Source organism: Phascolarctos cinereus, unplaced genomic scaffold (genome assembly GCF_003287225.1).
Source record: "Phascolarctos cinereus isolate Bilbo 61053 unplaced genomic scaffold, phaCin_HiC Scaffold_7;HRSCAF=346, whole genome shotgun sequence".
Taxonomy (NCBI): Eukaryota; Metazoa; Chordata; class Mammalia; order Diprotodontia; family Phascolarctidae; genus Phascolarctos; species Phascolarctos cinereus.
The window spans coordinates 79,081,291-79,106,272 of NW_027556180.1; the positions used below are offsets into that span (position 1 = coordinate 79,081,291).

General features: G+C 38.8%; 1 protein-coding gene across 1 annotated transcript in view; it reads left to right on the plus strand.

The window, feature by feature from the left end:
- The window catches only part of PLEKHM3 (pleckstrin homology domain containing M3), a 195,115-nt gene that overhangs the window by 103,999 nt on the left and 66,134 nt on the right, over positions 1-24,982 (plus strand). Inside the window, 1 exon segment of the mRNA XM_021008670.2 lies at positions 4,762-4,825. Within this exon segment, the coding sequence (XP_020864329.1) occupies positions 4,762-4,825 (64 nt within the window).

Here is a 24,982-nt window from a genome sequence, read left to right on the forward strand (position 1 = left end):
TATTCTGGACCTTTTGTTCTTCCAGATAAATCTTGTTATTATTTTTTCTAGCTCTGTAAGATAATTTTTTTGGTAGTTTGATTGGTATAGCACTGAATAAGTAAATTAATTTATGTAGAATTGTCATTTTTATTATATTAGCTTGGCCTACCCATGAGCAACTGATGTTTTTCCAGTTATTTAGATCTGACTTTATTTGTGTGAAAAGCATTTTGTAATTGTGTTCATATAGTTCCTGGGTTTGTTTCAGCAGATAGATGCCTAAATTAAATTTTTTTTTAAATTATTTAGTTAGTTAGTTAGTTTTAGTTTTCAGCATTCACTTCCATAAGCTTTTGAGTTTTAAATTTTCTCCCTTTCCCTCTCCTACCCCGCCCAAGACAGTGTGCAATCTGATATAGGCTCTACATATACATTCATATTAAACATATTTTCACATTAGTCATGTTGTAAAGAAGTATTAGAACCAGTAGGAGGAACCATGAGAAAGAAGAAACAAAACAAAACAACAAAAGAAAAAAGAGATCAAATTGTATGCTTTGATCTGGTTTTTTTTTTATTTTTTGTTTTTTTGATGAGGCAATCAGGGTTAAATGACTTGCCTGGGGTCATGCAGCTAGTAAGTATCATGTGTCTAAGGCTGGATTTGAACTCAAGTCCTCCTGATTCTAGGGATGGTGCTCTATTCACTACACCACCTAACTGCCACTAGTGTGCTTTGATCTGCATTCAGAATCCATAGTTCTTTCTCTGGATGTGGATAACATTTCCATCATGAGTCTTTTGGAGATGTCTTAGATCCTTGCATTGCTGAGAAGAGCCAAGTCTATGAAAGTTAGTCATCACACAGTGTGGCTGTTACTGTATACAATGTTCTTCTGGTTCTACTCATTTCACTCAGCATCAGTCCATACAAGTCTTTCCAGGTTTTTCTGAAGTCTGCCTGTTCATCATTTCTTATAGCACAATAATAGTCCATTACATTTATAAACACCAACTTGTTCAGCCATTCCCCAGTTGATGGGCATCCCCTCAATTTCAAATTCTTGGCCACCACAAAAAGAACTGCTATAAATATTCTTGTATATATGGGTCCTTTCCCCATTTTTATGATCCCTTTGGGATATGATCCTAGAAGTGGTATTGCTGGGTCAAAGGGTATGCACCATTTTATGGCCCTTTGGGCATAGTTACAAGTTGTTCTCCAAAATGGTTGGATCAGTTCACAACTCCACCAACAATGCATTAGTGTTCCAATTTTCTCACATCTTCTCCAACATTTATCATTTTCCTGTTTTGTCATGTTAGCCAATCTAATAGGTGTGATGTGGTACCTCAGAGTTGTTTTGATTTGCATTTCTCTAATCAGTAATGATTTAGAGAATTTTTTCATATAACTATATATAGCTTTAGTTTCTTCCTCTGAAAACTGTTTGTTCATATCTTTTGACCATTTATCAATTGGGGAATAACTTGTATTCTTATAAATTTGGCTCAATTCTCTTTATATTTTAAAAATGAGGTTTTTATCAGAGACACTGGTTGTAAAAATTGTTTCCCATCTTTCTGCTTCCCTTCTAATCTTGGTTGCATTGGCTTTGTTTGTGCAAAACCTTTTCAATTTAATGTAATCAAAATCATCCATTTTGCTTTTTGTAATGTTCTCTATCTCGTGTTTGGTCATAAATTATTCCTTTCTCCATAGATATGACAGGTAAACTATTCCTTGCTCTCCTAGTTTGCTTATAATATCAGCATATCTAAAAATATCTAAATCATGTACCCATTTTGACTTTATCTTGGTATAGGGTGTAAGATGTTGGTCTATGCCTAGTTTCTGCCATACTACTTTCTAGTTTTCCCAGCAGTTTTTATTAAAGAGTGAGTTCTTATCCCAGAAATTGGAGTCTTTGGATTTATCAAACGGTAAATTCCTACAGTCATTGACTATTGTGTCTTGCATGCCTAACTTATTCCACTGCTCCACACCACTCTATTTCTTAGCCAGTACCACGTAGTTTTGATGATTGCTGCTTTATAATACAGTTTAAGATCTGGTATAGTTAGGCTCATGTAAATTGTGCCATGTGATGGGATGTAAAAGGATCTAAAGTTGAGTTCTGTTGCAAGCTGGTAAGTTGGTTTATACAGCTCTGCTGCTGCTGGGAGTGTAGTGGACAGTGGTGAGGGAAGGTGGCAGGGAGGTGGTAATGCACCATAGAAGTTAGGGATTCTGCTCTGTTGTTTTACCTCCTTGTGCTCCTTATGTTTTACCTTCTTTGGTTTCTTGGTATCCTAGACCATTGAGATAGCTGAAATTGCTTTATTTTTTGCACATAATTCCTTTTAGAGAGTTTGAAGAATTCATGTGTGTGGAAGAAAAAGTCTGATCCTCCATCTCATTGGTCATGTACGCCAGACATACTGCTTGAGTCACTTTAAAACTCCCCTTTTGCTTTTTGGTTCTTTGGTATCTTGTATTCTAAGTTTCTTTTTGTAGGACATACATTCACTACATGGTCCCTTACCAATGCTCAGTGGTGTTTAAAAGTTAATTGTATTGAGTTTATTAATGTGTTTTTTTAAAAAAGAAAAAACTTAAAACATCATGGCTCAGAAATGGGATCTACCAGGGCATTGAGAATTTTTCTCCCCATCTTTTCTTCTGCTAATGGTTTCCATTGTGATTATACTTACTTTAAGAGCACTCTTCACTCATTGTGGTCCATGTCCAGACAGCATATGTCTCATTTAAGATGGAGAATATTTGGCATCAATTCTATACCATCTTCCTTCTCTCTAGGTGAAACTGAAGATAGGAAAGGTTAAGAAAATAAAGTTGTTTTGTAAATGACATCTCATTGCTGTGAATTTATTATTGTAGGAGTGACCAGATGGGTGAGTGCAAATGCCCTAATCAGAACTAAGAAGGTTCTTTCTGTTTTGATTTTCTTGCAAGTGATCAACCAAGCTCTAAAATATTCAGTAAGCTGTTCAGTACCATAAAGGCTGTTGATCTTGTCTGTGCCTGCACTGCTGAAGTCATGTTTCTTCTTCAAATACACAAAAAAGCAGTTGTGGTATCTATTTGAGGGGAGAATGATATTAGGTTTTTCTCTCCCATATCTGCATTTCAGTGTTGCTAGGCTACTCTGGCTTTTTTTCAGTCTATACAGTTGACCTTCAAGCCTTGGGGTTTGCTTAGTCCTAAACTTTTTAGCTCTGTGCCAGCCTTCCACATTTTTACTGCCTGTACTATGCCAAATTAGGTCAAACAGCTTTCTGAACATGGTGGAGGGCATATTAATTTGTCTTAAGTTGGGATGCTCTTTGCCCTCTTTTTTCCCTGACGAGAGAGAGAAGAAAACAAAGTTGTGGGTGATACGCCACCCCCTCCAGGCAGCTTCTTTATTTTTTGTATCCATGAAAAAATTACAAATTAGAATTTAGAGACAGTGGTTGTTAGTAGTTTGCAGTATTTCTTTTAAGAACTGTCCAGTGCTCTGACAATTTACCTACTGGGGAATGGCTTTATATAGTGTAGTTTAGTTAGTTGTCTGTATATCTTGAATACCAGACCTTTATCTAAGAAATCATATACAAAAATTTTTTGCCTATCTGATTGCTTCCTTTCTTATCCTTGATGCATCAATTTTATTTGTGCAGAAATTTTTTTTTCAGTTTCATGTAATCAGAGCTATCCATTTTATCTTTTATAATTTTGTCTATTCCTTGTTTGGCTGAGAATATATCTCCTACCAGTAGCTATGAAAGGTGTATGATCAGCAGGTAATGTATTCTCTTCTCATTTTTGATGGTATGATCTTTAATATTAAGGTCACATATCCATTTTGAATTTATTGTGGAATATGGTTTAAGAAGTTGTTCTAAGCTAGTGTCTGCCGGATTGCTTTCTGGTTTTCCCCAGTAGTTTTTGTCAAAAAGAAAGCATTTTCCTAAGTTATTTATTTGTTTTTCAATTTATCGAACACAGAGTCATTGGGTTCTATTGTTTCTGATTCTCCCTTGTCTAGTTATTTCTACTTATCTACCTTTGTATTTGTTTAACCAATACCAAATGGTTTGTATGACTGCTGCTTTATTATGTACTTTGAAGTCTGGAAGTGCTAGGTCCCCTTCATCCCTAACATTTTTCATTATTTCCCATGATATTATAGATGTTATTTTTTTCAACTGAACTTTATTATTATTTTATTGAGTCCTGTAAAGTATCCCATTCATAGTCTGACTGGTATAGCATTAAAATGGTAAATTGACTTTGGTAATACTGTCATTGTTGTTAAATTGGCACAGCCCTACCATGAGCACAGATATTCCTGTAGCTTTTAAGGTGTTCTTAATTTCTTTAAAGGAACACTGTGTAATTGGATATAATTGGATATAAACATATTTTGTGTCCTTCAGTAGGTAGACCTTCTTAAGTATTTTATACATTTTGTAGTTATTTGGAATAATATTTGCCTTTCTATTATTGCCTTTTGGATTTTGTTATTATTATATAAAATGCAATTTGTTTTTGAGGATTTATTTTGTAGCCTGCACTTTGTTCAAGCTAGTGACTGTCATGTACCAGAGAAACAGGGCAACTCATTAATGAAAAGTTTAATTAGCCACATTCCACTATTATTAGCAATATCTCTAGACAGAAATGCTAGTTTTGTGGGCTTTAGAGAGTCCCAAGGAAAATTAAGTCTTGTGACCTAACCTAGCAACCTCTCATACTGTTTTTCTTGTTTCCAGAATTTTCCCCAGAGAATACCTTCTTCAGCAGATCCATCTGTACTCTCTTGCAGACCTACAGCAGGTAAATTATCTTAGGGGGCTCTTTCCTTTCTATCTTCTCCATTGAAAAGTCTCCCTTTTGCTAATTATGCAAGTTTTTATTGTGTCTCATCAAATTCTATGGATTTCTATTTGAGTAAAAAATAAAATTTTTAGCGTAAAAGTAAAAAAAAAAAAGACCTGCAGGGTATGAGAATGTTACGCCATTTGATACTTACTCAGTCCCCTATCTTTAATATTTGAAAAGCTGAAAAAACATATCTCATGTTTAAGGTAAAATCTGTTTTTTTTCTGGCTCATGAAAGATTTAACTGGTCATCAGCTAGGAAGGAAAACAAAAACAAAGGTCTTCTCTGGGCTACTCATTCAGAAGTCCTAAATGCAATAGGTTTTGCTTAATCATTTAGGTCAGCTACCACTAGACTCCTGAGATGATGCATAGCTCTCATTACTGGGGTATTTCTCCTAATATCAAGCCTAAATCGGGCCAAGCAGATCCCTGTGGCACGCCTCTGGAGGACTCTTTCCATGTTGCCGTTGAACCAATTACTCTTTGAGTTCAGCCTTCCAAATAGATTTGAAGGCATCTGGTTATGTTATTGTCCAAATCGTTCTATTCATCTTCTCTATAAGAATAACCTACAGGATATCTTACCAAAGGCACTGCTAAAATCTAGGCAAAGTCTAACTACAGCATTCTACTCATCTACTAGTTTAGTGACTCTGTCAAGAGAAGGAAAGGAAGTGTGAAACAGCAGCCAAATTAGCAGAGTGCTTTGTGGCAGAGGGGATGATCAGCGGTTTCAAATATAACAGAAGAATTGGGGGAGGGGGAAGGAATCCAATAAGTTTAGCTAGATGAATATCATTAGTGACCTTAGAGAAATTAATTTAGGGACATGCGGATAGAAACCAGATTATAGAGGCTCAAAGAATGAGGAAGTGGTAAAGACACAGAATAAATAAATAATGTTTCAATATGAAGTATTTTAAAGTTGTCTTTTCTTCCTCTTTTTCCATTTTCTGTACCTTTCTTATGTTTTGTTTCCCCTCCATCCCTTGTTAATTCCCCTTACAGAGACATAGCCCTGAGCTTTAGGGGGTAGTTAAGGATTTCCTGTGTTGGATGCTCCCAAATTCCATTTTCCCTACCAGTCTATGATAAAACAGTTTTACAAAATTGAAGAACAATTATGGGAGAAAGCAAGAGGGTTAGTTATTGTATCCTTCCTCAGAGACATGGGAGAGAAGGTACTAAGTGTTCCTCCCACCCTCACAGCTGCCCACGCCCCCTCACTGACAGACTGATGTTAAACATTGCTTTGCTTCTATTACTCCCTGCTTAAGTACCTTCCAAGCCTTCTCCTTCCTGCCCATTTGGATAAAGTATAGCCCTCCAAAATTGGCCCATATTTATCTTTCTAAGTTTAACTTCCAGTGCTACTTCATGAAGCCTTTACCTCCACCAGCCTTGACTACCCATTCTAACCTACACATGCCCTGCACTGTTAGCCCTCTCTATCTTTGTTCAGACCATTCCAACCATCCCCAGTTGAAAATGTATACCACTGGGCAGCTAGGTGGCACAGTGGCTAGAGCACCAGCCCTAAAGTCAGGAGGACCTGAGTTCAAATCCGGCCTCAGAACAAACACTTGACACTTACTAGCTGTGTGACCCTGGGCAAGTCACTTAACCCCAATTGCCTTAAAAAAAATGTATACCACCCTCAAGATCCAGATGAGATTGCCAGCTTCTGCCTTCTGCTGTGAAGGCTTCCATACTTCCCCTAGCTGGAAACACTCTGCCTAGCCCCTGAATGCCTATTGAACTTTCTGTCCCTGCCACTCATTGAACATTTATCTTCTCTTGCCCGATGTTAATTATTTTTTTGTGGATATGTACTTTACCTTCCCACATAAATTATAAAGTCCTTAAGAATAATTACATTCAGTCGACATGTATTAAGTACCTACTATACAAGGCATTATGTTAGGCCTAAGCATACAAGTTCAAAAGTCAACTAGGTGGGGCAGCTAGGTGGCACGGTGGATAGAGCACTGGAGTCAGGAGGACTTGAGTTCAAATCTGGCCTCAGACACATGATACTCACTAGCTCTGTGACCAAGTCACTTGACTGTGCCTCACCAAAAAAAAAAAATGCCAACCAGGCCCTGTGCCCAAAGAGCTTAGATTCTCCTATGGGCATAAGGACCTATCGTGTGTGTGTGTGTGTGTGTGTGTGTATACACATACACACATGTAGTTAGTTCTCTGCAAATATTGGTTGGTTGGTAGGGATTCTTTTTTTTTTCCTATTTGGAGTAAGCATATATTCTTCAAAGCTGTTTGAAGGGAATCAACTTTACGTAGCATAGAAATGAGGATACCTTTATGATGGCAAGCAGAGACCCAGCAAGGATCTCTGTTCTCTGCTACTTAGGGAACAATGAATGTCATATTTGTTTTATCGCGAGACTGAAGAGTGATCCTTAGTAAGGAGAAAAATAAAAACATTTATAATTTGCTTTTCTGTCCAGATGATTCCCTGGAAAATAATCACAGTCACAATGCTGACAGATATTTTTGTTTATTTTGTTTGCATAACTGAATATTTTGTTTATACACCTGCCCATGGTATATGAGGACTTATTACCTCTTAAAGCACCTTTTAAAGGAAGTGCCTTTTAAAGCCTTTAGATGACGTGGTACTTGGAAATTACTTGGGAAAAATCTGTGGAGTGGATTTTCTTTGAAGAAGTTTTTCAAAACCAAGTTTTGTTAACAGGTAAAGTAGCCAGAATAGGAGTAATTCCACATCCATGTTAAAATGGCTAAGTGTTGTAGCCATTTTGCAGAAGTCCATTTCATAAGACGTTTCTGTGCCTGCTGCTTCTTCTTTAATAATCCAGCCATTAAATAACAAGCAGCTTAAATCAGAAACAGCAGTCAGTCAGTCAGTCACCTTGGTGGACCCAGACCATTAGCCCCTAGAGCCTGTAAGCTGTTTAATCAGTTCTCAACCTTAGTAGTAAAGTGGTAGAGGCAATCAACAGCTTATCAAACTCCCTGTGGTAGGGGAAAGGCAAGAGTCACAAGGCATCCTTGGGTTTGACAGCTTTTTCTAACCTGTTTCATTGTGCCTATCTTTACAAGATCTCCAAACTTATCATATTTAGAGGAAGTTTATTTCAATTACTGCTTCTGCTAGAAGGGTGTTAAATTGGATTTAGCTTTCGATCTGTATGCATCGTATCAGTGCTGAAAGGTTTCTTCTACAACCCCCTTTATGAATAAATTTTAATCAGATTATCGGTGTCTCTACAAAAGAAAAAAAAAGCATATGTTGAAAGAGAAAGGCATTTTCTTTCCCAGAAAAGAAACTGTTACATTGCTGGAAGGCTCATGGGTACTAGAAAAGGACATCCTATAAATTGACTCTAACCCCAGAATGTGCTTTGCCATCTTAGCTCCTATCTACTGTTTTCATGGTTTGTTTGATAACACTATGACCTTCTAAAAGAATATGATATAGGAAACATGCACATTTCTACAAAGTTTTCTGTAAAGCAAATTTGTATTATGTAAATTCTATTTTGTCCTTGACTTCCATTATAAAATCAAGATACAAACCTCTAAGGGGGAAATTGGCCCTTGGATTCATTCAACAAACATTTATCATGCCTGGGGAAATACAATGTTCAGGTAAAATAGAAGCCTAGCATAATATGGTAGAAATATAAGACAGTCAAGTCAAATCAACAAGCATTTATTAAATGCCTACTGTGTGCCAGGCTCTTTGCCAATGTAAAGATACAAAGAAAAGTTTTTAAAAAAAACAATAGTCTAATGGGGGGGGAGAATATGCAAACAACTAGGTATAAACAAGGGTGTATGTGTGTGTGTGTGTGTGTGTGTGTGTGTGTGTGTGATAAATTAGAGACAGAAGGAGGACACTGATATTAAGGGGAATTCCAAAAGACTTCTTGTAGAAGGTGAGGTTTTAGTTGAGTCTTGAAGGGAGCCAGGAAAGGGAAGAGACAGAGATAAGAAGGGAGAGAGTTCCAGTCTCAGGGGCAGCCAGTGAAAATGCACAATGAAGGGAGATAGTCTTGTCTGAGGACCAGTGAAGAGGCCAATTTCGCTGGATTACTGAGCACCTATCAGTCAGGGAGAAGAGAGTAAGAAGAACTAAAAGCCTGAAGGAGCCATGGTATGAAGGGCTTTGAACACCAAACAGAGGATTTTCTGTTTTTTCCTGGGAGTTATGGGGAGCCATTAGAATTTATTGAATGAGGGGATAAAAAGGTTTTGAAAAGCTGCTGTGGTGAGTGGTACAGTAGATCTTTTAGGGAGGTTAAAAGGATTGCTTTGCTTCAGATGAGGGCCCAGTTGTGATGACTTCCCATGCATTTAGAGTGGACACAGTCATCAGGTTTTCACTATTTTGTACAGCTTCATTCAGCAGCATGTTAGGAATTAAGTTGGTGGGCAGCTAGGTGGTGCAGTGGATTGAGCTCGGGGTCTGGCATCAGGAAGAGTCATCTTCCTGAGTACAATTCAGCTTCAGACACTTCAGACCCTGGGCAAGTTGCTTAAGCCTGTTTGCCTCAGTTTCCTCATCTGTAAAGTGAGCTAGAGAAGGAAATGACAAACCGCTCCAGTGTCTTTGCCAAGAAAACCCCAAAAGGGGTCACAGAGAAAAATAACTAACAAAAAGATGGTGGAATAATCTAAGGCCAAGACTTCACAAGGCAAGATCAGCTATATGATGAGATGCAAATAGCATGCCATTTGTAAATGAGTGTAGTGAAATAATAACAGCTATTTATATGTAATACTTTTAAGATTTGCAAAACACTTACCTTGTCTCATTTGAGCCTCAAAGCAACCCTGTAAAATAGATATTTGAAATAGTATCGTCCTTATCTTACAAATTGATTAAGTGGCTTACCTTGTGGCCACACCGCTAGCAAATATTAAAGGTGAAAATGTGAAATTTCATTCCTAATACCTTAGGGTAAGATATTTATAAGGCATGGAACATTAATAACATGGGATTAGATGGACAATAAAAGAACAAGATAAATACTAGGCCTGGAGTGAGGAAGATCTGAATCCAAATCTTGCCCCTGACACTTGCTAGCAAGACATATTAGACATGGAAAATCACTTAGCTTCTCTGATTTTCAATTTCTTCTTCCTTTAAATAGGCATAATAATACCTATAGAACCTACCTCAAGGAGTTTTTGTTTCAGGGCTCAAATGAAATCAAACAATCAATAAGCATGTAGCTTACAATGTGCCAAGCACTGAACGAAGTGGTCAAGACACAGACACAAAAATCAAAGTCATAATATATGTAAGCACAATATACATGTTAGTTGTTAGCATCTACTATAGAGGTAACACTGTAAAGCTTTAGCAATTTGACTGACTTGTTGTTTGGGTAAGGGTCTTAAGCTACTGTAACAGTTTTTAATGTTTTAAAGAATTCCTTTACTTTGAGATCTTCATATGAATCTAATATGATATTCAGCCATCTTGACCCCATATTACCAATTCCACTTGATAACAGTATCTTTGGGTAGAAATATTAAGAGCTGAAATATTTTATTCTTGCTTAGCAGAGTTCATTTCAATGTCCTATGAATGATGTTGCTGTCTGGCTCCTAACTATTGACTGATATTTATTAGCAAGATCAGATTCTGCCTGAGTTGATCATTCTGTACCCAGCGTTGTCATCTCTTTATTTAACTAAAAGGGAGTTTGCTTATTGGGCTTTTTCAGAGTATCAAAAACCGAGCAAAGCAAAATGTTGATCATATCAACCTTTAACATTATTTCTTTATCAGGATGGACAAAACTCATACAATAGGTAAAACTGTGAAAGCATCTAATGGAAAAAGGTAAGGTATTTAAAAGAGCACAAGATATTCAAATTCTAGGAGTTTAGAGGATGTTGTTTTGCAGCTGAAGATGTGGTGCAATTAATCTTAGAATTTTGTTAGATGGATTTCTATTTATAATAGTCTCAGATCCTCAGGCCTTCATCTAAGAATGCTTTTTTAAAAGGAGATCCCTTAAATACATAATTAATTACATGAGAAACAGCTTGTCATAGTGGGTAGAGAATTGGCCCTGGAAGTTAGAAAGCCTTAGCTTCAAATCCTGCCCACGTCACCTTCGCACTGGCTGTGCAACCATGGGCAGTCAGGTCACCTGCCCTCTCAATATCCTGGACAACTCTTTTCGATCATGAGTCACAGATAAGTTGCCAGTCTGCATTAGTATCAGGACGTTGTTTCCCGCTGGTACATCATCATACCCATGAAATCAAAGGCCCAGACCCAAGAGTAGTCAATGGATGAATAAAGAGAATTTGCAATGCCTTTTGTTGTTGTTGCTGTTTTTTGGAGGGAACAGATCTTACACCTCCAATAAATGTCCCTGTATTTCTAGCCTCATCATGGCATAGAGGTGACACTGAGTCAGCACAAGCTTTGCTAGAAGAGTGCTGTCTTTGCAAGTTCTTGCCATGCTGGAGTAGCTTCAAGCATGGGGGATCTATTGATGTCATCTGAGGACTAGACTACTTGGGGGCAGCTTATCAGTCATGAAGTTGGCCACCAACCAAGTGGTCATTAGTTAAGGATTGTTTTGCTACTGGAATTCTCAAAAGATTTCTACTATGACACAGGGAGTCTGCAGTTGTTCCAGACAATGAATACCCATGCCATGAAGATTCTTAAAATATTAAGGTATTCAAAAACAAGCATTTTCCCCCAGTGGAATGTTGTAAAACATTGTTCTTCTTACAAACCTGAAGGAAATAAACAGAGCTCGAAGAGATCTTGGAGAGAGCATCTCTAGTCCCTTATTTCTCAGATAAGGAAACTGAGAGATTAGGTTAGTTACCTCTGTCCCTGAAATTCCTGTATGAGTTGATCCACAAGAGTGAAGCCTTTGGGCTACTTATGGACTTAGTTGAAATTCACACATATTATCTGAGAAAGTAACACATTGATCCATTATTATTTATTAATAACTTGCCTTGAATTAGTTTATCAGATTAGCTAGTCAGCCCTCTCCCAAGGTCCTGGTTGGAAAAACAGACAACTTATAGATTTTTATGGGGAAAAATGAGAGTCAAAGAAGGTCAGGAGTATGGGTTATTGCCCAAACAGGGCATAACTGGATAGGGTACTCATCTACAGTAAAACACTCCAAGCATCCAGGAATCACCAAAACAGAGGAAGGGGCCCCAGAAACATACTTCACAGGTTTACTAGAACTGTTCCTACTGTAGAAATACCACACGAAATCAACACAACTCACTTACAAATAAAATCACTTTTTAACCAAATTGAGCGCCCAGGCAAAGTGAATTTTTCATTTCTTGCCTTCCCAATAGATCTTACTGTTTTCCTTTGCTGCCTTGCTCAGAAAATACAAAGTAATTGTAAAATTAGCTAAAACCAACAAAAATAGTGTGTAAATCTGATTGTGAATCTGATTGCAAAATAATCACATACTATCATCACAAGGCAAACTAAAAAAGATTTTTGACATATCTGCCATTTTATCTGATCTGAAAGCTGCTTCCTTTCAGGAGTGTGGAATATCAAGATTTGTTCTATATGTACATACATGGTGAGCACTTAAATGTTATTGATTGAATGACCTCCCCACCTCTCACTTTCACCCCCAGAGCCCAGGAAATTAGAGTACATGTAACCTGAGCATTTGTCTGAATTGGTGTATTAGGAAATAATCACAACTTTAAACCTTGCTGTGATTATTATCAGGCTTTCTGACTAATGAGGGCAAGCCTGCCCTCCCCCCCCCCCCCCCCCCGCTTAAAGCCCTTTTTAATGTACTTTGAGGCTCCTTTTTTTTCCCATACACTTCATTCACTGAATTATTTCTTAAAACAAATTATGCTATTTTAGTATAACCCTAGCCACCGACCAAACATAACATGGGAACATTATTCTCCTTCCTCACTCTTCACAGACTCTGTAGACAATAGGTCTGCCTAAGGGGGCACCCTAGCGCAGCTGCCCTTTAACCAAAGAAGTAACAGGTGATGACCTTTATTCACACAAGGACTGATTGCTTTGAATCCAGATCTCATCAAAACACAGTACCCCAGTGACTACAACCAAGTTAACAGCTACTCCACCCTTAGCAGCTTGGGCAACATGTATTCATAGCCTCTCCCCACCTCTGATCTCCTCTCCATTGTTCACCCAGGCATTAGCGGGCAAGATAACTAATTAGAAGCATTCAGATTTAACAAGCAGAAAAACAAAGCATGACAGCTCCCGCATTCTGTTCAGTGGGCAATGACTGTGTTCTGTGGTAACCATCAGAACCTCTATAAACCCCTGAGAGTAATCTGGGGTGAGACAGGAATGAGGCCTCTATTAAAACATCACTAAATCTCTGTTAGCTACTTTATCCAGAACCGTTCCAACCAATTAGAGTTAAAAAAAGAGGACCTTAAGTTACTTGAGAGGCAAATCATGCCTTTTAAAGAAATGCGTTTTGGTTTTTTTTAAGTGAATGGTGTTTTTTCCTATCCCCTCCCAAAAAAAAACATCGAGGGGAAGACACAAGGTGCAATGTGGAAAATTTTGTTCTCTGGAGGCTTGGCAGGTTAAAGGCTATGAAACTGGATGGCCACTGTTGATCCACACAGTGGCCACCATATAGATATCCTTCAACTCCCCCACTCTCTTTGTTCTACCATTCCTTGTCCCATTGGCATAGTTCCAGTTTTGGTGGGAGTGGGAAAGGAAAAGAAAGCTTATTCTTTGGTCTTTTACATTATTTACTGTTTACTCATCATGGCCACAGATTTTGTGTGTGTGTGTGTATGTGCACACATGCATGTGTGAAATAGTTCACTTAGCCAAATTGGCTAGAGAATATTACTACTAAATTCAAGTTTGTGGGTTTTTTCTCTGTTTAAACCAGTCATCTTTGGGTGTTTTTCCACTTTTGTGATTGATTGATTTACTTTAGTTTATCTTTGTTTGGAAACAATTATTCCACAGTAACAGAAGACATATATATATATATATATATATATATACACATATAACCTTAGCCAGCCAGCCTTGTCTCTTAGAATTGCTTGGGGTAATAACAGGAGAGAATGTGGATGGCTTAATGCAAAGACATCACCACAAGTGGAATAACAACTCAAATGCTCGTCTCCTCTTGGAAGGTCATCATCTACCATGGATGGCACTTTTGTCTGTGAGTGTTTGACTTGTAGCATCAGCTGTGCTCACAGTCCCAAAGCCACTGTACTATATAGTTTATCATAAAAAATAATTAATTTTATTTATAGCCCTAGGAGGAGCAAGGAACTTGTGAATTATAGGTGTCTGGTCAGTGTGTTAGAAGTATATAAAAGGTGCATAAATCACTTTCCTGGGAAGTGGGGATTTCTAACGTCTGCTTTTGACCTGATGTAAAACTTTGAATAAATGGCATCAGCTCCCTGTTATCTTGTTTCCCCATTTATCTAAAGGAATCGGCAACACTAGCATTAAAGGTACTGCCCTATGGTTTAACTAGCACTGAATGAGGAGTCTGTAGTTCAGAATCCTCTTCCTAGCATTGCTGTTCACTAGCTATATCATGGTTTTTTTTTTGGTTTTGTTTTGTGGGGGATTTTTTGGTGAGGCAGTTGGGGTTAAGTGACTTGCCCAGAGTCACACAGCTAGTATTATGTGTCTGAGGCCGGATTTGCATTCAGGTCCTCCTGACTCCAGGACCCGTGCACTATCCACTGCACTCCACTACCTAGCTGGCCCACTAGCTATATAATCTTGAGCAAGGAATTCAGTCTTTCTGGGCCTCTGCTTCCTAGCTGGAAAATGAAGGAGTTGGATCAGGTGATCTCTGAAGTCTGTTGTATGTAACTCTAACATTCTACAATTCTATGTGTTAATTACTTCTTTTCAAAAGGTTACCTGCCAGAAGAACACTATCATGTTTAGCTTTGCTCTGTTCAGTAAGCATGAATAAATAGGCTTACATCTCACACTTGCAAGAAGAACTAGATGAGAGAGAATACAGTCAAGTTCAAATCTATGAGCAATATTAAAAACAACTTCAGATGGTAGGGCAATAGTTATTTTGTATAAAGAGTAGCATCTGTCTCTACATGCTTGTGTGAGAGAGAGAAAAACACGGATTCTCCTTCAGGATGGCTCTCTGTTCATTCCGTCAGCCTTTATTGAGCATTTATCATTCACAAGACACTGGGCTAAGTACTGTAAGATGTAAAAAGCAGTCTTTGATTTCAAGTGGCTTAAAACCTAGTATAATCATTTGGCTACGTTAGCCATTTTTAATTTGACTTACATCATATCCATTTATTTGGGTAAAAAACACAGCCTTAATATACTTGAATACCTCATGGGATCATAAATTTAGGCCTGGAAGGACCCTTGAAGGCCATCATCTCTTCTAACTCACATTTTATAGATAAGGAACTGAGCCCTAGGAACTTTGTGAAACCTTCCAGTTTTCCCAAAATCCTGTCAGTCTCAGAGCTCCTAGTGTGCTGACGTTCCTTCCACTCTGCCATGCTGGTACTTGAAGGATCTTTGATGGCATCAGTGTGGGTACTCCTTCCACCAGCACAGATTACACAACTCCCTTTTTTTTTTTTGGCTAGGCAATGGGGTTAAGTGACTTGCCCACCTTACAGCTAATCTGGTGATGTCCTTCTCAGCCTTATCTAGGCTAGTCTGTGAATGATAGATGGACAGTTTGTCATCGTGTCCATATTTTAAATTTGTCCTGTTTGTTAGGACCTGCCAGAGCTTATACTCCGCTGGCATGGCTTACATAGCCTCTATATAATAGCTAGAAATATTTTTATTCCAAGAACATCTGACAGAGAACATCATAAAGGAAACAAGAGAAAATGGTGATGCAATAGAATTCAAAACTGTAGTCAAGTCCAGTCACTTGACTGGATCTTTCAGGACACCAAGCTAGTTGTTGTGATGGGCAGTTCCTCTATAGATAGGAAACCTAGCTTCTGACTGGGAGGGTCAAGAAAGGCTGCATCATGGAGATGGCATTTCACTGTGGCGTTGAAGGATGGATAGGATGTTAACAGTGGAGATGATTGGAGAGGACACTGTGAACATAAGGAAAGGCACCAACGTGGAACAGCCAAACCAACATGGCGTGCCAAAAAAAATCATGGATAGGCCAGTGTGGCTGGAAGAGAGTGGAGTAAGAGGAGATAAGTTGAAAAGGTAGGGTGGCACTGTGTTTTGGGGGTCTGTGGGGCAAGAAAGAGTTGAATACTGGAATGAAATCTCATCCTGTGCTGTCCTCTTCTCCTTTTGCCTTCAATCTTTCCCAACATCAGGATCTTTTCCAATGAATCCTGAATTCTCATGTGGGCAAAGTATTTTAAGCTTCAGTTTCTGTATTTGACCTTGCAGTGAATAGTCTGAATTAATTTAGGTATTGACTGATTTGATCTCCTTACTGTCCGAGAGACACTCAAAAAGTCTTCTCTAGCGCCACAATTTGAAAGCATCAATTCTGCGGCACTCAGCTTTCATTATCGGAAAACTCTCACAGCCATAAATTGCCACTGGAAAGACCATAGCTTTGACTATATGGACCTTTGTTGGCAACATGGTGTCTCTGCTTTTTAGTATGCTATCCTTCCAAGAAGCAAACGTCTTTTAATTTCAGGGTGCAGTTGCCATCAGCAGTGATCTTTGAGCCCAAGAATACAAAATCTGACACTGCTTCCATTTCTTCTTTTTCCATTTGCCAGGAAGTAATGGGACCAGTTGCTGAGATCTTAGTTTTTTGATGTTAGGTTTCAAGCCAGCTTTTACATTCTCTTCTTTCACCCTTATCAAGAAGCTTCTTAATGCTTTACTTTCTGCCATCAGAGTGGTATTTTCTGCATATCAGAGATTTTTGATATTTCTCCCAACAACCTTAATTTCAGCTTTTGATTTGTCCAGCCTGGCATTTTGCATGATTACTCTGCACGTAAATTAAATAAAGTGACAGTATTCAGCCTTGTCATTCTCTTTTTCCAATCCCTGCACTTCCCAGCCAGTCACCAATTTCCCACACGTGGCAAATGGTATTAGAAATGAACTTCTTCAGTTAAGGCTTTTTCTCCACATTTGGAACAGAATTAATTTCAAATACACCAATATCACTACTCTCCTTTTGAGGAAAAGTTACAATGCTGGTGCAAACTCAACCTTCTTCCATGCTGCCTACTCGGAGAAGTTAGATAGACTTCTATATGACTTAGCCAGTGCACTCCTGGAATTTCCATGTGGCTTTAGGCCAAAGCACAAGATGTCAGATGTGAACCAGGCAGCATAACACAGAGAGAAAAGCGTACCTAGCAACAGCAAGAATTCAATGGGGTATCCTACATGGTATTTTTTTTTTAATTTAAGCCTTTGACACTTCAGTAGGCCTGGGCTTTTGAAGCTACTGAGCAGTCTTTTTTCTTCCCTGGGAAATTCACTAAGATCCATATAGGGCTATCCTGTGGTCATAGGACTGGTCCTTTCAAGTCATCTCATATCTCTTCTGTTTCCTATCACTAAGGGAACAAATGAGGCAAGACATTGCCTCCATTTAATAGAGGAGTCTGATTTTATTCTTTCCATTTTTATGCATACACAGATCCAGGGAACCTGGAAATACTAAGCTGTGCAGCAAGCCCTCTGGGAAACTCTTCCAGCTCAACATGAGCCTCATGCAAAACCTCTCATCCAGGTGCTTGTGTAGGCTGACAGCTGTGCTCTAGAAGTTTGATAGCAGGGCAGGTCAACCACAGGGCCTTGGAGAATCAAAGCAACAATATACAATGAGAGTAAAACTAAGGAAAACCAAGGCTGTGTTTCTGTATTCAACTGACAAACCCTAAAAATTGGGGAAATTTTTGATAATTTATAATAACAAAAATTTATAACTATAATAATAATAATTATCATTGATATAGTGCTTCAAAGTTTACAAAATACATAAAACACCTGGGTTTAAGTCCCGGCGACCCTTACTACCTATATGACCATTAGCAAGTTACTTAGTCTTTTTCTTTCTTTCTCATTTCCTCATTTGTAAAATGAGGATAACTCACAGCATTGTTGTGATGAAAGGAATTTGTAAAATTTAACCTCCTATATTAACGTAAGTAATTACTCTCAAGTATTCAGTTCAATTCAACAATCATTTCTGATGCACCTCTTATGTGCCAGGTACCATACTTGGCATTTGGTATAAAAAAGACAAAAACAAAACAGGCCCTGCCCTCCAACAGATGATATCCTTTTTGAGGGGAAACAACACATACAGGAAACGGACATACAAAAGACATCAATAGAATACAGTCATTTCAAGCAGGGTGAGTATTAGCAGCTGGAGCAGGGAGATCAGGAAGTGGCACCCTAGTGGAGTTTAGAAGGGACTTAGGAATTCTAGGAGGCGGCAGCAGGGAGGGACAGCACACTAGGCATGGAGGTGGCTGTTGTTTAATTGTTTCAGTCGAGTCTGACTCTCCGTGATCCCATTTGGAGTTTTCTTGGCAAAGCTATTGGAGTGGTTTGCCATTTCCTTCTCCAGTTTTATTTTACGGATGAGGAACAGAGGCAAACACAGTTAAATGACTTGCCCAGGATCATTCAGCTAGTAAGTGTCTGAGGCTAGAGTTGAAGGCAGATCTTCCTGACTCCCGCCTACACAGGGGTAGCAGATGTGATGGCATGTTCAGAAAAGCCTGTAGACTATTTTGGCTAGAATATTAGTAATGTTAATAATCTTAAAATATTAATAATTATTATTAACAACAATAATAACTATTCTGTGTAATAATACAGAGTAGAAAGATATCACCAAATTTTCTTTAGGCAGCATGCTGCTATCTTGTAGTAGTGAGAGGGTAGGGATGGGGGAATGAAAACAAAATCGAGAAAGCTATTCTGTATTTGGAGAGACTAGAAAACATATAGATACCTACTCTGATATTGCATATTCTAAGACACCATATTTTAGGTAGAGCATTGATAAGCAAGTGCCTTGAGACATCTTGGACTGAGTGCCCCAAAGGCATCTCACCAGCTATTAGTGCTTTCCCCATCCAGATTTCCTTCCATCTAATCTTTATATATCTTGTATTTACCTAGATAATTACATGTTGCCTCCCTCTTTAGAATGAAAGCTCCTTGAGGGCAGGGATTGATTTTTTTTCCCTTTCTTTGTATTGCCATCACTTAGCACAGTGTCTGGGATATAATAAGAACTTAAGAAATGCTTACTTACTGAATGAATAACTGAATGAACATCCCGAACAAGGGTAATCAGAATGGTGAAATGTCTCAAAATTATTTCATATGAGGATTGGTTTAAAAAAATGAGAATTGAGGCAGCTAGGTGGTACAGTGGATAGAGTACTGGCCCTGGATCCAGGAGGACCTGAGTTCAAATCCAGCCTCAGACACATAGCACTCACTAGCTGTGACTCTGGGCAAGTCACTTAACCCCAATTACCTCACCAAAATAAATAAATAAAGTGGTAATGGTTTGCTTGAAGAAGAAACAGAAGTTTATAGGTAGACTAAAAAATACCTAAGCAGCTCCATGATAAACCATGATTGAGTGACTACAGGGAGAGAGAGCCAAAGAAATGCAGCCAGCATTACTGGATTGTTTGTGTTTCCTAAAGATTCTTTCAAATGAGACTTTGGTGCATACCCAGGGTAACAGTATTACTATGTGAAGATTTATGCCAATAGTCCAGTAGTTAATTATTCCTTTACCCCACACTTGATTTGCCGCTAGATTGCAAACTTTAAGACCTAGGGCCATGATGTGATGATCTTTGTATTTCTTTGAGTACTAGCACAGTGCTTTGAACATATATGCAATGGTTATTGAATCAATGATTCAATGATTATTGAATGGAAGACAGGGTAGCATCATGAACAAATGTGACAAAAGAAATAGGGCTCTGCAAAGACTATTTAGGGGACAGTGAGTAGACTCACCTGGTTGGAGCAGAAAGCGTTCACGTGACAGATAGGTTCAGAGAGAAAAATTGGAGCCAGCTGATGGAAGGGCAGATGTGCCACCTTGGGGAGGCAATGTGGCATAGTGGGGTCCAACTTGCATTCTAGTCTAGCTTTATTACTAACTCATTTGTGACAATGGATAAGTTATTTCACCTGTCAGGGACTTAATTTCCTCATATCTAAAGTGAAGAAGTTGAACTAGATGATCTTTAAGGGTGGGTCCTACCTCCAACATTCTGTGACTTAGGGTGAAGACCTATGACACCTCATCAAGTTTCCCTGCACTAGTTTTGATTCTCTCTAGCTAGAAAGCCCCAGGGTCCCCAAGGATCACATCTAGTATTTTGGGAACATTGCTAGAGTACATCAAGCTTCACCTCCTTACCTTGGACTTCCCAGAAAGCCAATAATACAAGAGCCTAATGCTTCACCGTGATACTTACTCCAAAGGACAAACAGCACTGATGCCTCTCTCTTGACAGCTTGCACAAATACCTTTCATATTTTAACATACCCAGGGCTCTGTGTTTGTCATGAGTTTTACAGAATTGTGGTATTTATTGCATTTAATATGCACAGATGTAAATCTAGTTTGGATTCAGGACATTTTCTGATCATTATAATTTGGTACAGAGCTCTGCAAAATGAAAGGGAAAGGCTTACCTAGGAATTAAACATTGGCAGAAACAAAGAGAAACCGTTTTTCTCCTTCTACCTGCAATTATAGTTCTCCTAACTCATAAAGCACATGGAGGATTTGCAATACCTTCTCCTTTCCAGCCGAAGAGAATCCCTGCTGTTAGTGTAATTGGCTTTCTTGCTTCCTTTAACATTGAGGTGTAAGGGAAGTGGACTAAAGGGCCTTTACTCTTTTGAATTAGTGATGTTGAATCTTGTCTAAATTCTAGACCTCTCACTGAATTCATGTGTTCCATTAAGTTCTGGTGGAAACATGGCTTATGTCTGAAAATTTCTCTGTTGACTTGCTCATCTCTTTCACAAAAGCAGAATGTTGGTTTTTTAAGTGGGTTCTTAACTTGACCCTAGTAAAGATTATTTCCGACCCTGCAACAAGCCCCAGTATTAGAGATGCTTTTTTGGAAGAGGGTATTGGGGGTGGGGGGCTTCCATAATAGTTACAGTGTAAACAACGCTGGGCCCTTTGTCCCTTTCTGCTTCAGTTCTGGGCTTTTATTATTGCTAAGAAGTTGAACCCCAGGGGGATCCAGACAGAGGCTTCCTGATCAGTTGCTCAAATTGCTGAGCCCTGGTTGTCATATTGCTGCACTTGGTTTTCTCAACTCATATGCATAAAGCAGCCAGATTTCTGTCTTCAGAGCTATGCTCACTGTGACTGTCCAGCCCTGCTTCATTTCTTTTTAACCTGGCTAAAATTTCCAGGGTTTTTTAAAACATTCATTTCTTCTATGCATTCGTATAATTATGTTGCTCTGGATAATTTAAACAGTCTCATATTGTGAACACCGTAAAGGGAGGGGCTGTGTCCTCTCTTTACTTTTTAACCCATGGGCATTCAGAGCGATGCTGTGGGGATACAGTTAGGTGGTCTTTGGGATGATGACCTGACTCCTTTCCTCTTTAAAATGGACAAAGCAGTCAGAATAACCACATGGGAGGGTGTGGTACAAGCTGCCTGCCAAAATGCATGGGGACAGGAAGGATCCCAATTTCATTTGCAATTAGAAGAAACTGTGAAAAAGGAAGAATGATAGAAAAATGGGAATGTGAGCAGAGGAGAAAAGTAAAGAGGGGAAGGTTTGTACACAAGATATAGAGTGTTACATCAAAGGAAACTTTTGAGTTGTACAGAGGAAAATCTATTGAAAGGTGTTGTGAAAGGTGTTCCTGGCAACAAAAGAGGTCAAGGGAATAGGGACCAGGGAGAGTGGAAATGAAGAAACCAACAAGTAATAAAAGCCAGTGAGGCCAATCTCTCCTTCGTTCCATGGTCTGAAAAGGTACAACAGAGCTGCTAAAAGCATAAGAGATAAGCAGCTGAAATCTGCACTTTGATTAATTTTCTTTTTAGGTCCAGACCTATTGATTTAATTAGAGTAGATAATTACTCATAAGGAAACTTCCTTTGCCGAAGCAGATCTACAGATGTCTGCAACTTATAACCTTAAGAAAGTTGCTTTGGGGCCTGAAAAAATTAAGACACTTGTCTAGGGTCTCACAGCAAGGATATTGTCAAACGTGAGACTTGAGCCAACTCTTCTTATCCCCAAGACTGGCTTTCTAGATACTATACTTCACTGCCTCTCCTGATGGCCAGTTAGTTCATCACTGAATAATACAGTTGACATTATGAAGAAAAGACTAATAAAAAGCAAAGAACTACATCGTTTTAGACCATTTTTCGTAGTATCTAGCCCCACAAAGTCAGAAAACACTAGATTGGCAATACTGCTACTAACTAATTTGGAATGGGTTGGCTAACATCCCTAGTTCTAGAGGCTAGAGAGCATTAGACTTGGAGTCAGGAAATCCTGAGTTCAAATGTAACCTCAGACTCTTACTAGTTTTGTGATCCTAGGCAAGTCACTTAATTTCTGTCTTCCTCAGCTTTCTCATCTATAATATAGGGATAATAATAACACTTATTTCCCAGGGTTATTGTGAAAATCAAATGAGGTAGTATTTGTAAAGTTCTTTGCAAACTTTAAGGTGTTATATAAATGCTACCTATTATTGTTATCTTTAAAATGAGCAGATTGGACTGAAGAATAGGTGGTGCAGTGGATAGAGCACAAGGCCTGAGTCCTTTAGATTCTAGGCTTTTTGTACCTCCCAGAAAATTCTGTTATTATCTTGTCTAGCTCTAGATAGTTTGATTGCTATAGCATTATAGCTATAAATTAATTTAGTTACTACCATCATTTTATTAGGTTGGCATGGATCAGTGACGGTCAGTAAAGATCTTTCCAGTTCCTTAAATCATTATTTCATTAAAGGGTATTTTGTCATTGTACTTAGATGTCTTGAATGTGCCTTGGTAGAGTGACTTGCAGATATTTTATGTATTCTGTATTTCTTTTGAATGAGACTTCATTGTTTTTTGCTGAAGGTAGCTCCACAGTTTGCTGAAGGTAGCTCCAGACAAATTCTTTAAAATATTACGTGCCTCCTTGAGTTACACAAAGGTCATATCCTATTCAAATGAATCCCACTGTAATAAAATCCCAAAATCATGCTATGTGCCTGGCGCATATAAATGATTAATAAATCCTCATTGACTGACTTGTTGACAGATATGCCAAAAGATTTTGAAGTTGCAATTGATGGTTCCTATGTTTCTAGCATAGCACCTCATCTACCCTTACTTACCTTCTTCCTCCCCCCACCACCCTGGATTATTTGCTACCCCAGGATTGTGTATATTGTGCATCCACTGGAAACCATAGTTCAAGAGCCCTGACCAGTGTATTTATTTTTACCACTCACTCAGAGAATACATTAGGCCAGAGCAGAAGATTTGTGAGATAGTGTAAGTGACAAGAAATATACCCCCCCATATAGTATACGGGGAATACACTCTCAGAGGTTACCATGCCACCAGTGGGGAAGATACAAATGAAACATGGAAAGAACTTAGGATTTCTGGGACAATTTATATCTCTAGAGTGGTATAGTTTGAGATCTGGTACTGCTAGGCGTCCTTCATTCCTTTCTCTTAATTATTTCTCTTGTGTTACAAAGCCATGCGTGTGCCCGGGTGGTGACATCATCCTCTCTACTGTTTTTGCTTAGTATTACATTGTCTCCATTGAGCATGGTATGTCTACTCTTCGGTGGTTTTCTACTGGTCTCATGATCACTGATCTGCTCTTTGCTACCCTCTGTTGTTTTTTTAGCCTTTTCAAGGCAATCTGCTGCTTTTTGCTATGACCTGATGGGGTGTGGCACCAATAAGCTTCTGTGTAGCATAGGATAGTTAAACCTATTTTAGTGAAGAGTCTACATGTATAGATGGGAATAAGCCACCATATTTAGCCAGGCAATCAGAAAAAGCTGGCAGAAGCCACCAGGCTGAGATGGAGTCTATTAATAAGACTTTCTTTATTGTGATGCTAAATCTAGGTCCTTGGCCTTAGCCAGCTATCTATCTGATTTAGGATTAGAAAAAAATTTTAACTCCTGTTTAATGCCTGATTTTTCTTCTGTATCCCTCAAACCCATTTTGGGGAAGGTAAGCCACGGAACCTCCCAGGAACTTTGTGAGGCCTGAAAGAATAAGCGTCCCTTCAGCTCCAGTAATACTCGTTGGTATGTAAATGTGAACTTAGAGTCAAAAACAAAAGAGCCTGGTGAAGCCTCATTTTTTTTCTACATTCCTACTCTTCTTGTGCTTGCTTGATAGCCACCAGATCACTGGTTGCTTAGCATTCTGACAATCACCAAAGTGCTGGCTTCTCGGAAAAACAGTATTCAAATCAGTAGTATTCTATTAAGACATTGGAATTGGGCAATCTTTTTGAGTTTGTTTTTATGTGCTTTTACAATTATCAGAGGTTTGGAACAGCTCCTATAGTGGACTTTTGTCTGTTGACCTTTGTCCCTTGCTCAGACCATGGTTATATGACTGTGGCCAAGTCATTGATTTCTTGAAGCTTCACTGCCTTCCTCTCTGTACAATGAGGATGAGAGGAGCTTCACTCAGAACAGGAAGGATATCGGGATTTTGGAGATCCTAGCAGGATCGTTGTGAAAAGAGCGCTTTGAACTGTAAGGCACTCAGCGAAATTCGCTTTTGAGTTATGAAGACCAGACCTGATCTCTACAAGCATGGATGTTGTGCATGTATATTCAGATGGATGCTACTGATCACCCTTGTCCCCATTTCTATGGCTAGGCGGTCATTAGAAATAATACTTAGCCAAGATAGCCCTTTGCCTAGGGCCCTTCCTGCTTTTTGTCCTCCTCCTGTCTCTCCCACAGGGTATGGTTAGGAAACTGACTCTTCTGAGATTGCCGAAAGCACAAAGGCCTCTTTCAGTCATTGGGAAGCACAGAGGAAAAAACTCTCCAGAGGAGCTGACATTTTAGATGTGTCTATAATTTCCCGA